General features: G+C 39.1%; 1 protein-coding gene across 1 annotated transcript in view; it reads right to left on the bottom strand.

The window, feature by feature from the left end:
* The window catches only part of ITPR2 (inositol 1,4,5-trisphosphate receptor type 2), a 434,318-nt gene extending 419,188 nt beyond the window's left edge, over positions 1-15,130 (bottom strand). Inside the window, exon 1 of the mRNA XM_054591314.1 lies at positions 14,762-15,130. Within this exon, the coding sequence (XP_054447289.1) occupies positions 14,762-14,853 (92 nt within the window). The 5' untranslated portion in view covers positions 14,854-15,130. The remainder of the gene's footprint in view (positions 1-14,761) is intronic.
* Positions 15,131-16,287: the final 1,157 nt, after the last annotated feature.

The raw sequence follows: 16,287 nt of genomic DNA, 5'->3' as shown, positions 1-16,287 counted from the left end.
AATAAACAACAGATAAGTCCCTGTGCCTTTGAACAGCCTACTAAACAAATATCAGCTTAAAAGCTGACTTACTGCAAAATTTTATAAACATAACATAGCAAAACTCTTAACATCAATCCAATATGAACTCAACCAATCTTCCCAAAATATTCATGTGGATTTTTTTTATTTTTTTTAAAGATTTGATTTATTTTTAGGGAGAGGGGAAGGGAAGGAGAAAGAGAGGTAGAGAAACATAGATGTGAGAGAGAAATATTGATAGGTGGCCTCTTGCATGAGCCCAGACAGGGGACCAAACCCACAACCCAGGCAAGTGCCTGGGCCAGGAATCAAACCAGTGACATTTTGCTTTGCAGGATGACACCCATCCAACTGAGTCACACTGGTCAAGACTATGCTGATTTTTTTCTAAGATATAATAACAGTAATAGTAATAATAGTAGTAATAATAATGGTTTCCACCTATATACCATTTAGGTGCCTGATGCTTACTAAAGGTTTTACCTATGTTAATTGCCATTAATCATCCTGGCCATATATAAACAAGGGAATAATCCCACTTTACAGATAAGGAAATTGAGGATCTTAGTATTAACTTCCAAAGATCCTACCAGGCAGAAGAGTGGAGCTGTAATTTGAAACTAGGTTTGTCTGAGTCAAAAACCCATCTTCTTAAACCACTGTACTAAAATGGTGTTCATTTGTTCAATATATTTCTTGAATATCTACTATGTGATATCTGCAATGCATTGGGGACATATTGTGAACAACACAGCCACTAAGCTTACAGAGTTTAAAGTCCATCGGGAAACATACAATCCAATAATCATGGAAATAGAAGTAAAATTAAAACAACTGTAATAAAATTTCTGAAAGAAAAAGATGGTGCTGTATAAGCATACACAAGGCAAAAAGAGCTCACACAGTCTGGGAGATCAGCAAAGGTCACTCACTGCAGGTGAGTCATGGAGCTGAAATCTGAGTGATATATAGGTTTATTCAGGAGAAAGGTATGGCATTTGAGAGGGAAGCCTGACAGACAGAGGAAAATACATGTATTTGTAAAGGCCCTGTGCTAAGAGGGAGCTCAGAATTAGTGTGCAACTAAAAAGAGGGAAAAACAAAAATGAAAAACACACAGGCATTTGTGCCCAAAGCAGAGGGCCAGAGGAAAGGAGCGTGGTGCAGGATGAGGCTTGGATCTCAGAACCCTGGAAAGCAGGGAGTTATGCGGAGCTTAATGACATTTTATCTAAATGTAAGCAAGTAAAACAGAAACTTCTTTCAAGCCCATATATTCCATTTTAAAAAGTAACGAAGCTTCAAAAGTACAAATGAATCTTTTAATTCTTAAATCTTTTCAGGTCTAATGTGAAACACTAAACAAAGATGTTGTCCCTTTGCTGATTCTGAGGACAAGCCACTTTTCAGGCCCACCACGGCTGCTGGATTCAGGCGGCCTTCGTGTATCGCCAGATTCCTCCCGTGCCTGCCATTTGCTGCTGCCTTCTACATTCTTTCCTGTTACCACTGTCTGATCTTCCTAGAGCAAACCTGATTCTTTTATTCTCCTGCTTGAAAATCCTTCAATGGCTTCACATTGCTTAATGGGGACTACACAATCTGGCCCTGTCTGCCCATCTAGTTTCATCTTCTGTAGAATATATTAGAGCTAGGACGTGAGGATGTCCAGCAAGTAGGTTCATTTCTTGATGCTCTGTTTTTCCTAACGGATTGGCCTCATCAGCATGGTTCAAGACGGCTTTTCCCCTGCCTATGTTAGAATTAGCGGAATTGAGGGAAGGTGGCGGGGAGAAGGAGGGCAGTAAAAAGCCCCCTGTAAGTAAGGCCTAACCACAAAGTCTAGTCCAGAGCCACACCTGGCTGCAAAGGAGGCTAGGAAATGTGGTTTTGAGTCTGGGAGTCTATAAACTCAAGTGCTTCTGTCGGTATGGAAAAAGGGAAAAAATGAATTTGAAGGAATAACTATAGATATAGAAATTGCAATTAATATGTATTTTTCAAATTTAAATAGGGTTCAAACTAACTTATGCAGTTGATATTATTTTCAATGTTTACTATATTCATTATAACTTTCATTTTGAAAAACCATGCAATGTGAATGCTGACCTACTCTTTAGAAAACGTTTATGGTATAACTTTAGGTATATTCATTGTCAGACTAACTACTGCCTCTTGAAACCTCTACACGATAATTATTCACTTAACTTTTTATTCAGATGCTCCAATAATTAACAAAGTGTTTTTAATACTTGCAATTTTATAATATTTTTAAAGACTGTGAGTGACTGCTAGCGGCTAAGGCTTTAGAAATAAGCACTCGGTTTCACCCTAACAGATAACAACGACCTCATTTGTACTGATCAGGAAAGGAGGCTCACTTTTCGCCTGGATTTAGAATTGGAACTCATCTGTTAAGTCCTGTCCTGCCAGGTAAATAGGGAAGTAAGGTAAATAAAGGCTCTTTTCTCACTTGTTATCAATCCTAGAGATGGATTAACTTAGTAAAGTCTTAAATAACGCTCTCATTGACAATGAGTCTTGATTTGACTTAAAATGTCACAATATTTACCATTCCTAGCCTCGGGTATATAGCCCTGAATACAACAAAATTCCTTTCTGTACCTTCCCTGATTTTTTTTTTAAACAAACCAGGGCTGAAATTACACTCTTTGAAAACATGGTTGAAGCCAAAAATCTACTTGAAATGTAAATGTTTAAGCACTTATGTCCCTGATATTAGCAATGACCTTGAACACTTTAGCCAAACACAAATAACTTAGTCCTTAAATCATTAACTTACTTTGAATTACTAATGTAACAGTATTTGTTGACTTGGGTAACAGATTTTTTAAGTCACTGTCTTTAATTGGTATGACGTACTTCAACTGGATTAATTTGTATGTTAAAGAAATGAAGCAAAACTCTACTAATATTTTGTACCTTACATCTCAAAATTACTTTTCTAAAGACATTACATTTTTAAACATCTACTATAGGGGATCACAGCATGTTAGAACTAGAAGGACTAGGATGACACTGTTTTACTTTTTTAAATTATTTTCTAATTTGTGTATACCTATATCTTTCATTTTATTTCACTGTACTATATGCAAATGAACTCTCAAGGAATTTCCCATTTGTACACTGCTACCAGTAAGGAATCCAAGAATAAGAGTGAATAACACTGGAGAATTCCAGGTTCTTAAAGAGAATGGCCAAATAAGTATCTTTGGGAATAAGCTTGAGACAAAGCACATTATAACAGACTTAATCAATAGACAGAATATAAATTAATGAATAACAAATATACTAACCACTTGGTCTCCTCAACTTGTATTTATATGCCTATCTTTTTCCAGACACATTCCTGAATTTCAAAAATAAAAATTACAAGTTGTCATGTGCCCCCTTGTATTTTTCTAAAGTTCTATAAATTCCTCAACTACCCTCTGGTTTCATATTAGCAAATTATCTCCAACTAAACTTTTCTGCCAATAGTAGTCAAAGCACTGCGTGCATTATTTACAATATTATCTATCAAGAGAAAGAGCTGATCCAAATTAAGAAATAATATCACAAAATGCTTATAAATTCACTCTTTGCACATGTGAAAACAAAGCTAAACTTTCAGAAAGAACAACTTTTCTTTACTGTGGCTATAACATGCAAAATTAAATAAAGCTATATAATTACTTTTTCCAGACTGCAAGTTTTATCAGATGTTGGGGTAGGCAAGTGCAGATTTATGGCCCAAGAGATTATTAAAGTGTCTATTTTATAAGCAAGACTTAATGACACCATAAATCCAATGACAACTTTCATCCATCTTAAAAGAATTACCTGCATGGATTCTCAAAATATTTAGTAAGTGAGAACAATTACACAGGCTTTTTTCCAGAGAGGAACTAATTTTAACAGTTACTTAGAGATTTGAGTATATGTATATTGTAATCCAACAAATAGTCATTCAATAAATATTTATGGAGTCAAACCCTCAAGATACTCAGTGACACAAGATCCCTGCCTTCAAAGAGTTTAAATTCTACCAGGAGTAGACAGGTGATAGACACTGCATACAATAAATAGTAAAATATATTCTATGTAATAAGATAATGTGAAAAAATGTAAAATGGGATAAGTAGAATAGGAAAGGCTGAGGCAAAATGTAAGCAATTCCACTGCTGGGTACACCCAAAAGAATTATAAACATATGTTTGCACAGAAACTTCTACACAAATATCCATAACAGCCTTATTCATAATAGTCAAAAAGTGGAAGCAACCCAAATGTCCATCAACTGATGAATGGATAAACACAAGGTGATGTATCCTTATAATGAAACATTACTCAGCAATAAAAAGGAATGGAGTCTGACACATGCCACAACATGGATAAATCTTGAAAACATTATGTTAAGTAAATTAAGCCAGTCATAAAAGGTCAAATATTGTGTGAATCCACCTATATAAGGCACCTCGAGTAGACAAATTCATAGACAGAAAGTAGACCAGAGGTTATAAAGGGGGTAGGGGAAGGGGAGAGAAAACGGGGAGTTATTGTCAAAAGGGTAGAGAATCTGTTTGGGATGGTGAATGAGTTCTGGAAATGGATAGTGGTGATGGTTGCCCAATATTGTGAACGCACTTAATGCCGCTGCATTTTACACTTAAAAACAGTTACTACTGTAAATTTTATGGTATGTATATTTTACCACAATTTCTTTTAAAAGGCACCATGAAGTTACTGTTAAATTACCTATTAAGCGATGACATCTAAGTCCGTGGCCTGGTGCTTTTTGTTCTCTTTCCCTCACACCACACATCCTCAGAAGCAGACAGAAATCAAAGTCCTGCTCACAGTGATTTCCCAGGTAATCAGATTTGGCACTGTGACTTGCCTTTCTGGACATAAGTGAATAATCCAAGTGGAGCCAAATTCTATCACTCTGTGATTGAAATTTAAGTACAGAGACACAATTTAGAAATTGCTATATCTGAGTCATGTAAATGGCAAGACACAGAGATGATTCTGCTATTGAGATTCCCACAGGAGCCCTGGGTTTCTGCCTTTCTTAGTACTAAGTCACTGAGCTCATCATTCAATCTCTTGGAGCTCCTCCAATATCCTTCGAATAAGTTGCCTTCTTTGCTTAATTAAGTTTGCCAGAGATGGTTTCTGCTTCTTAAAAACAAAGGAACCTTACTTCTAATATAACATAATCTTTCAGTTCTTAAGCTTTATCCATGTGGACAAAGTGATATATAACTATCCTTTGCCTTCCAAATCCTTTGGGCTTTGAGATCAGAGAATAAGAATTATGATAGCAAGGGATACCTATAAATTGTTTTTCAGGAGTTCCAAGACAATTCAGTACAAGAGTTGCAAATAATTTAACTACATGTGGGCTGAAACATGAGTTGGAAAGCACATTATTCTCTGAAATATTTACCAATTACACACTTTGATTTGCCACTAGAAAAGTAATCAACAACTTTTTAATTCAGTTTTGTTTTTTGTTTTTCATTGATTTTTGTTTGTTTGAGCTCTTACATTTAACTCTATAATGATGCATATAATTCCTCACATAATCTGAAGGATGATCTTTTCAATAGGAGATAATATGTAGAGAGTAGTCGTGTCTGCTCTAATTGTTCCATAATTAGTCATTACCATAGGGTCTTGGAGAGCTGGATATCTAAGAATCACTTAAAAACCTCTTTTCTCTAGGACTGTGTTGAGAAATTGGATAGCTAACGTAACAGTAAAATTCCAGGATTTTGTAATTTCACAGAAATTTTTATGATGATGTTTTAGTAGAAGCTCAAACACCTTACAATAGAACCTCAATAACCATGTTTGAATTTAGATATAGATTATGCTTTGCATTTCCTTAGTCTTTTTGTTCACTTCCTAAGTCTTTCCCTGCATTCATGGGACTCACCTACAGCTTTTATCACTTGTTAAAACACCAAAAGGAAAAGAGCATACTGGACTCCATACATACTATCTATACCAAGTGGGAGCGTACGTGTGTATGTGTGTGTGTGTGCAATGAACAGTCATAGGTATTATGAAGGGGAAAAAAAAACATTTAGAAGGATTTTAGGTGAAAAATTGACCTGCCCTGGCTGGTGTGGCTCAGTGGATTGTCAGCCTGCAAACTGAAGGGTCACGGTTTGATTCCCAGAGAGAGTACATGCCTAGGTTGCGGGCCAGGTCCCCAGTTGGGCGCATGCAGGAGGCAACCAATTGATGTTTCTCTCACACACTGATGTTTCTCTCCCTTTCTTTCTCTCTCCCTTCCCCTCTCTCTAAAAACAAATAAAATCTTTTTTTTAAACAGTTGTCCTGGCTACCAAAATTTCAAGGGATCTATACAACTTCAAGTTCATGATTAATGAAGAAAAAGTATGAAGCACTGGGACTGGAGAGAAATAAGGGAGAAAGGAGTAAAAAGAAAATAACCAAGGGAGTTGGAAACATTACATAAATTCTCCCACATAATTGCCAAGTTTCTCCTTTACTGGGCTTTACAATCCTGTCATTATCGCAGGTCTCAGTAAACTCAGCACACACGACAAAGAATGAAAGCAATCTAAATAAACTCAGAGGGTCTGAACCAAACTTACAGTTCTCACATTTGGTAAATGAGCATAAAATATGCTCATAGATTATATATTCTAGCTTTGCATATCATAATGATATCAAATTGTTAGCTTCCTTTTTTGTAGCCATTAAAATAGACAGTAAAACTTCACCAATTTTTTTCAATGAAAGAAAAAATTATCAAGAGTATGTGACAAAATTACAGGTATAGATTTGAGACAAATATCCATCCTAAGTGTCCTTCGAAATTCAACTCAAATGCCACCTCTTCCTTGAAGCCCTCCCCAGGTCACACCAGGTAGAGACAAAGAATCCCCTTCTGACTCTGTATGATACTGTTTTCAATAATCATTATGGCATTTAGAAGAAAATTGCTTTATGTTGTGGTTAATACCAGTCTTATCTCCATTACCATATAATTACTACATTGATTTCACAATTATTTATTAAACACCTACTGCAGAAATATTACGCACACCAGGAATTATGTTAGGTGCTAAGTATACAAGGATTAAAAAGACCATTCCTGATCTTGTGTCATTTAAAATACTGGAAGCAAGAAAGGTGTCAAATGCCTTTATGTCTCCCATAGATCCTAGCCAAGTGTCATACTACAAATTCTCAAAGAAAGTTTGAGTTTTTGAGATAACAATTAAATATGGTTTAAAATCTGGCATCTCTTCACACTGTATCCCCAGCACACAGAGCTCACTAAATATGTGTTGAGTGAATTAACGACTCAGTCTGCAGCAAGCTCCAGCATAAACCACGTCACCAGGAAAGTTGCAAGGGCTTCATTCATGATGTGGACACATTTTGAATTTAGGGCTAAACCTGAATAACTTGATAATTTAACTTACTCTTTTTGTTAAGTAATTTTTATTTTGGAATAATTTTAGGAAAGTTTCCAAGATAATAAATACAGAAAGTTCCCACGTACCCTTCACCCCTTCGCCCAGTTTCTTCTAACATTAGCATCTTACATAACCATAGCATATCAAAACTAAGAAATAAACATTCACATGTTACTGTGACCAAAACTCTAGATTTTATTTGAATTTCAACAGCTTTCCCGTTAACAGTCTTCATCTGTCCCAAGACCCAATTCAGTATGTATGCTCCGGAGTATCATGTCTCCGGAGTATACAATGTGACAATTTCTCAGTCTTTCTTTGTTTAGTGTCTTTGGTTTTTGTTTCTTATTTTTTTTAATCACTTTGACTGTTTTGAAGAATACTATCAGGTATTTTTCCCTCAATTTGGATTTTTTCTCCTCACTACTGGGGTGAGGTATTTTGGGGTGAATATTGCAAAGGTGAAGGGCCACTCTCATCACAGGACATCAGGGGGGAGAAAGCAGCTTATCAAATTTGTCCTGTGTAAATAATTTAACTTATTCTTAATTAAGGATTGGAGATCTCTGGGTGTGTATTAGTATAAACTATAAAATTGCTATTATTAACCAATCATCGATTTGAATTTTGAGAAAGCTAATCTATCCGTGTCAAAGACAGTCAATAAAAACATTTAATCAATTGATTTCAATCACACACACACACACACACACACATGCACACACACAATTTCTCACAAATACCTATAGAAACCAACTCAGGCCATAAAAGTTTCATTCTGAGTACTAACATTACTAAAATGACCGAGTCAACCATGCTAAAATACATACTTCTTACATGTGTAAACAGACATCTTCTAAAATTAAACAGACCATACAGTAATGCATAAATTAAATCAACCATTTGTAATTATTCAGTATTATGGCCAGACAAATATTTTTCCATAATACGTTTTAAAATACCAATACTAACCGTGAACAAAAATATTTTATGGCAAACACGTGACCATCTATTTCGGCAACATGCAATTTCCTAGTTTGTGGTTTTCTTGCACTGACCATGACCAGGAAAATGCTTTATTTATGTTTTTTTAAGTAAATATTATCCATTAACAGTAATAAGAAACTGAAGAATTCTTAAAAACATTATTTGCATTTTAATGAACTCACCTGACAATAAAAGTAGTAGGTGCACAATTAATGAAACATATATTGAATCTAGGAAATATACAAACTACCGAATTTAAAATTACCCATCCATTCACCATGCAATGTCAACACTATTCAATTTTCTTTTCCTATTTTCCATGTATCTTACTGTATATAATTTTAATTAGAATAATGATTTTCTAAAGGTGTATATTAAACTTTCCCAACTAAATCTGCATGGGAGTAGAAAGGTGATCACAAAAAAGGCATCAATACATTGGAAAGGCTTGGTCTTATACATTGAATAAATGAACAAATGAGTGAATGGTCACTAAAGTTTCACTACTTTTATTATAATCCGGGTGTTCCATAGCCAAATTCTGACATTTAAAAAAAAGGAGTAAAATTCATTCTGTTATTATGCTCTAAAATTGTCATAAAAGCCCACTGTTATTTCTTCTTTTATATTTATACATGAAGCCACACCCTGCTCCTGGTATTTAGGTTTTCAAGTTTGAGTCTATGGTATTCTGTCTATATTCTGTAAGTCATCTACATTCTGCCTGTATAAGAACAGTTCCAAAGAGAAAATGTGATTCTCAAAAGTGCCACCTATGCAAAAAAAGAAAAAAGAGAGAGAGAGAGAAAAGAAAAGAAAAGCAAGCTTCTGTTAAACCTAGAACGAGGCCAAGCAGTTGTCTCTGAATTCTCTCCTACCAAAGCCAAGCACCAGGGGCACCTGAAGAGGGATGATTGTTTACCCGACTGATCTCTCCAAGAGAGGGTCTAAAAACTGCAATGTTATTTATGGGATGACTTCTAAGTTTAATAAATAGTCAACTTTTCGGCTTATAATAGACTTTATGTTCACCACTTCAGAAATGGTCTTTGTACTCAAGCTGACATGACACTACTAATCCTTAGACTTTCCAAAACAACTCAGTATTCAAGATTATATTGTTTTCTTCCTCCCCACTAAACACACATACAAATGTCCAATGGATTTTTAAATATTTTTATCACACTAACATATGTCTTAGTCAAAACAAAGCTAAGTTTACATACCTAGTTTTAGCAGGAAATAAAAGCTGCTACTTGGAAAGTTTCTATTTGGAAAACACCAAAGATTAAGTTACAAATTATGCAAAAATAAAAGATGATTATAACCATTCCTTGATTCATCTATGACTCTCCGCTAATCAAACAGTCGTATTAAGAAAACATTTTTAAACAACAACAGTAGCATAATTGAGTAAAAGACGAAAAGATAATAAATCCAATCTGTAAGCATTTAAATATAAAAAAGTTTAAGCAGGAGAAAAGATCAGGCAGGGAAATTTAAGGAACTATAATTGAAAACAATAAAATGTAACCATTTGCACAGTTTTGTCCATCTAAGGAACTAAGTCAGAATTATAAGCTGTGTGACCTATCATCACCCTACCTGACGTCCCTCTTTGAACATGAAACACAGGCACTGAAAAGTTCAATGAACTGGCCAAATTCAAGCAGGAAGTAAAAATGAGGGCCCCAATCTCTCTGGCTAAGAAGCTACAGTGATGTGCTCTTAATGACAGGGACATTTTCTGAGAAATGCGTCCTTAGGTGATTTCCTCATGAGAACATCATAGGCTACACTAACACAACCCAGAAGTTCTAGCCTACTGCTGTGATTGCATGTGCTATACTTTTATACAACTTACCGTGCAGTAGGTTGTTTATACCAGCATCACCACAAACATGTGAGTGGTGTTTTGCACTAAGACGTTACCATGGTTAAGAAGTCACTGGGTAACAGAAATTTTTCAGCTCCATTATAATCTTAGGGGACCACCGCTATATATGCAGTTGATCAAAGCTTTCTTATACCTCATGAGACTATTATGATGCTTTGCAGTCACTGCCTCAACGTGATGGTCACCTAACAGTTTTCTGAGACCTGAATTAGTGGATGTTGATTCTTGGTAGATCCTGAGAAAACATTTCAAGCCAAAGGCAGTAATCACTTAAACATGTGAATATAGACACACACACACACATCCCAGTACATACGCACACTTGTCATTTACTAACCTGTCAACCTTGCAGAGAAGGAATCATATACCTTTCACTGCCTCCACTATTCCACTCATCCTGGGAATCCGGCTATGTTCACTCCCACGGTATGGCGCCTGATCATTGATCAAATGTATGTACCCAGAAATATAGTGTCTAATGTGGTAACAACCAGGGAAGTAAATCTCAGTATAAAGATAATGGAGGAAGAGGAAAAGGACAATTGATACTGCATTTGAAATTGTACAGCGCATTCCAAAACTTCCTCCTTTCCTTTTAAAAGAAAAAAAATAAAAACTATAGCCCTAAAATGTAGCAGTAGCAAAAAATTCATTTATTTAAAATATATTCACAATCTTCATGCAGAAAGATGTAAAGCAGTTTTCCTTAAATCGATGTGTTTCCAAAATAGACCCTTAAATGAAAAATTAAGCTAGAAAATACAAAGCAGGTCCCTCTTGCACCTACACAAACTGGGAGAATAATACTTCAGCTTACAACAATTCAAGATTCAGAAACATCAGATAAATCCTGGTTAAAGAATAACTAGAGAAAAAAAAGGAAAATGCAAATCTTTGCAACTGGGGCATTCTAATTTTACACAGACTGAGAAATCAAACTTACAAGCTGCACCACAGAACCTAAGAAAATCCCTCCACATTTCCAGCTGGAAGAGTCTCTAAGGAAGGCCTGCTAAACTCTAACACAGTAAAACATGGTGATTTTTTTTCAGCTGAAAAATGTGTTACCTTATTGCAAAAATTTCCCAAGCTAAATAATAACAATGTATAGCCTCCCAAATTTATTTATACCTTCAGTGTTAAAAATCAGGCAAAATTTATTTGCAGATAAATATTAATTACCTTGAAATGCTGGGTAAATTCCGTTCTTATTAATTACCCTCCATAGTTGAATTTTTTAAAAAAACCATCCTGTCCTGGACACTGTGGTTCAGTTGGACAGGTCGCAGGTTCAGTTCCCAGTCAGGGCGCATGCCTGGGTTGCAGGTTCCTCCCAGTCAGGGTGTGTGGGAGAGGAAACCAACAGATGTTTCTCTCTGGCATTGATGTTTCTATCTCCTCTCTCTCCTTCCCTCCTCCTCTCTCTAAGATCAAGAAGCATGTCCTCCGGTAAGGATAAAAATTTAAAAATAAAAATAAAAAATCATCCTGCTGTCAAAAATGTCAAATAGATACAGATCTAAAATAAAAAGCAGAACCTTTAAGCCTCATTTTTAGCTCTTCCATTAAGTTTTTAATATTAAGTGGAACAAACTTTTGACTACCTACAATGCCAATGCCTCCAGTCCAGCTCCTGATTCACTTTAACAATTCACACACCTTTTGAAGAAATGTAAGGGCTACAAAAATATAAGCATAATGTGGATTCTCCTAGTAACTGTCAAAAAAGAATTGGGCTTTTTCATTTCTGTCTCTTTCACTCAATTTTACAATACCCCAAGGGGATGGGCAAAGCGTATACCATCCTTAGTCTCCAAAGACAAGCTGACACACACACACAAAAGGAATAAATGACACGAACAAGGTCACCTGGCTAATCAGCAGATCTAGACCAAGACCTTCACCTAACAGAAGAGCAAGGAAACTCAGGTAGAAGTATGCACTCTGTCTTTAGTACAGAAAGTGTATAAATAATGTCCCTACAACAATATAATGAAATAAAATTATAACTACCATGCTACTTTGATTTCAAAGCCCTAAAACCAATTTGCAGAATAAATCTCTACCACTTGCATTCTAAGAAAATATAGCAGGTGATGCTACTCTGCCTAGATAACATTTTATGTGGCATGGGACAAGCTCCTGCGGGCTTTTTAACTCCTAAAAATCTGAGGTCAATGAGGTTCCACAGGTTAAAAATAATAATATCAAATCAAAACACCAAGCTTCACCAACATGGCATTCCTAAAGATCCTTCCTCAATTGAGAAGTAGCTGCACAAAAAGTCTTACCATACTTACCTTAACAAGACTCAATTTGTAAATAGAAAAATAATACTGCACAAGTACATTCTAAGGAAACTCAGTTTTCAAAACATCAGCAAGAACTACTGAATACAAATAAGAAATATTTATACAAACATATATGCTACATGAAAGGCCAAGCTTATTTTTTACTCAAGGCTTAAAGATTATGATGTGCAACCAAAGAAACTAGCACTTGAATGAGAATCTGAAAACAAGGTTCCAGTTCCAATGCTGGCATTACTGTCCTCTGCTTCTTAGGTAGGTCTGTCTCTTCATTTCTCTTCCCCTCAGTTTTTCTATCTCTAAAACCAGTAGGGCAGACTCCACAACTGCTAAAGTTGTAGTTTCCTGATTTCCCATCCAAAGCCCTTAATGTACATATATATGCATATGGGTATAATTACACACACACTATAAAAACATGACCTTTTGTTTGTCTAAGTTTTACACTTTATTCCTAATTCTTTTTTACTGTTTTGTCCACAACTGTAACTACTGCTCACAGTTATAACAGTAAACACTTCATATAAGTGCTTATTAATTGACAGGTACCACGCTAAACACTTTACATATATTAATTTCTTCCTCACCACAACCCTCTGAGACAGAAACCATTACTGTTCCCATTTATTTTATTTTCTAACATAAGGAAACTGAGATACAGAGCGATTATGCAACTTGCCTGGGTCATAAAGTTCACAAGTGGAGAAGTCAGGATTTGACCCCAAGCTCTCTGACCTCCGCGCACACCCTGCTTAACTGCCACAGGCAGAGTCTGTGGAGAAGTGTGAAATGCAGCAGAGTTCATCTGCAAAATGTTGGTGGGGGCCCAAACACTGAACTTACCTTACGAATTCTCTCAGAAGACTTACAAACTCAGCATAAGCACTGGCCGGGCTGGGTTTTTTCCCCCTATGCTTCGGTTTCACAAAGAAATAACATTGATCTTGGAGGGATTAAATTAAATCTTTCTTCTTTTACCCAGTGGGGGTGGGAAGATGCACAAATAACAGAAACAGTGGAAGCCCTGGTGACTTCGACGTGCCCTGTCAAGCAGACGCCACTCCTTGTAACATGGCTGGGAGCCACAGTCTAGGGCCACGGGAGGTTAAGTCATGGACCCTAAAACCTAACAGCAGAAAACAGTGACCAGCCACCACCAGCTCCACAGCCTGAATTCTCTAAGACTCAGCACTCTACATGCAGAGATCACAAAGTAACAAAAACAATATATGTGCACCTGTGTGTTGCAGTGTGCATTTAAACTGCGAACTGGTATTCTCAATCAAAACAGAAAAAAAATATACTAGTAATCTAGGAAATCCTATTTAACCATCTAACATACTGTTACATACATGTATCCCATTCATAAATCAACACGAATCTCAAGAGCACTGCACTTGGTTGAGTTCCTGGAGAGGTTCATCATTTCAGTGGGCCAAGGCCCAGGGAAGTGGAGAAGGCACATCTGAGTTCTAGCACTGAGGTCGACATTACCCCTTAGGTCCCAGAGCCCTGAGGGGCCTTGGCTGCCCCCGACGGCGGGGCGAGTCCCCGTTTGGCAAGGCCAAAAGGAAATTACTTAAGGGAAGAGGGCACGGGCTGCTGCTCCCGCAGGGCAAAGCCACACTTTGGCTCACTGCTTCACTTGAGTTTCATGTCCAAGGCCACAGGTTTTTATCCTCAGCTCTTAAAAACCCGGCCCTGAGACACAAGGGTTGAGAGTGGTAGCGAGAAAAGATGGGGAGAGGAGGTGTATTGTTTCACCTTTAAGGGAAAACAAACATGGTAATTAACCCGTGCAGAAGCCAGCGAAGACTTCTTCACAGGGCCTGTCTCAGGGCTTCTGATCACTTCCTCCTTTTCGGATGTGTCTCTGAGTTGAAGATGAAGTTTCATGAGAAAATCTTGCTTCTCGGGGCAGCTTCCTGCGCGCAGGCGAGCCGAGCACAGCGCGCTGTCCCGGGCGCAGACCCTGCCCAGCCGCCGAGCCACGCTCGGCGGCAGCGGGAGCACGCAGCGGCGCGCGGAGGAACTGGATGAGCTCCAGGGGGACACCAACGCTGCCCGGCCCGCCCTCGGCTTACCCCAGGGTGCTGATGAAGCCGTTGACCGAGCCCTCCGCGTACAGGGACACGATGTCCCCTATGTAGAGGAAGCTGGACATTTTATCAGACATACTGCTTCATGCTCCAAAGTAGACGTCCTTCCTCTTCTCTGCGTCCCCGCCGCCCTCTCCAGGGAGCTGCCGCGACAGAAGCGGAACGGAGCGCACGACTGCCACGCCGAGAGCGGCTGCAGAGGGCACAGCCTGAACGACCCGATCGTCGGCTCAGCCCTGCCCCGCGCCGGGGGAAGCTGGCAGGAGCAAAGTCGCAGCCCGCGGACACCCCGCGATGTGCGCAGCCCTGGCGCCCCGAGATCGCAGTGGCCGCCTCCCCAGCAGGTTTCCTGTTCCTTTCAGAAGTTTTCTCTCCAACACCTTTGCTCCTCCTCCTCCCTCCCCCGAGCCCCCTCCCTTCTCTTCGCCCCGCCACGGCCGTCAACACCACTGGGAAGGAGCTGGTGGTTGCAGTCTCTCGTTGCCCTCGGGGGAATTTTTGGACCAGGTGGTGGTGCCCATTGGGTGAAGGGGAGGAGAGGAGCCCGGGGAGGAGGGAGTGGGAGGCCAATCACAGAGCAGCGGCCTGGGGCGGAGCTGGACCTGGGCGGGGCAACTCTGGGGAGGCCCGGCCACCCGGGAAGCTGTGGGCCGCTTGGGCCAGTGTGCGGCTGGAACACGGGGAGGCGCTGGAGGGGCGGCGGGGGCCCGGAGCTGGGGAGGTCACTCGGTATAGCCGCCCAGGAGAGGAGAGACCCGGGGTGCGGTGGTCTCCGCCTAGGACAGTGAAGGATGGCAGGACCGAGACCCTTTCCCGAAGCTTGAAGGGAGCAGGGAGGATCAGAGTTGGCGAGAGGGCGGGCGCGAAGGAAGGGAGCAGAGGAGCGAGCCAGCGATTCGCCTGGAGATGAAAAGGAGGAGCCGAGCCGGAGTGGGATGGGTGGGGGTGGGTAGTTGTCTGACAAAGGGAAAGGAAGGTATCGAAGTAAAGGAAAACAATAGAAATAAAAAATAAATACATAATAAAGAAAAAATAAGAGGCTGAGAAGAGAGAGGGGAAGGAAGAAAGAGAGGAAGTATGTAGTTTTGGGTTTTGCCTCAAGTATATGGCGTTAGTGAAACTTGACCTGTCGGCAGATGTCCAGGTGGAGGTGAGCCCCCTTAGAGGGAAACGTCGATGGGCCGATCCAGCAATATTTGTAGACAACGGTTGGCGGTGAACTGTCTTTTAAGCCTCCAAGGCCGCACCTCCCACTGTAAACTCCAAGACCAGGTTTAGCCTCCCCCCCTCCCCGAGCCCGCGATCACTGTTTCAACGACAGTCTTCGTTTGCTTACTTTTAAAGCTGCTGATTTTTGAGAAGGGCAAATACCATATGATTTCACTTACATGTAGAATCTAAAGAACAGAATAAATGATCAAACGAAACTGAATCAGGCTCACAGATACAGAAAAAGCCCTGATGGTTGCTGGAGGGGAGGCGGTTGATGAGGGGGGTGCTGACATAACTGA

The sequence above is a fragment of the Pteronotus mesoamericanus genome, unplaced genomic scaffold, assembly GCF_021234165.1.
Source record: "Pteronotus mesoamericanus isolate MK-2021 breed Mesoamerican mustached bat unplaced genomic scaffold, CSHL_Meso_final scaffold_21, whole genome shotgun sequence".
NCBI classification, from domain to species: Eukaryota; Metazoa; Chordata; class Mammalia; order Chiroptera; family Mormoopidae; genus Pteronotus; species Pteronotus mesoamericanus.
The sequence above is the reverse complement of the archived record's forward strand: the minus strand, read 5'-3'. Positions and strand labels throughout refer to the sequence as shown.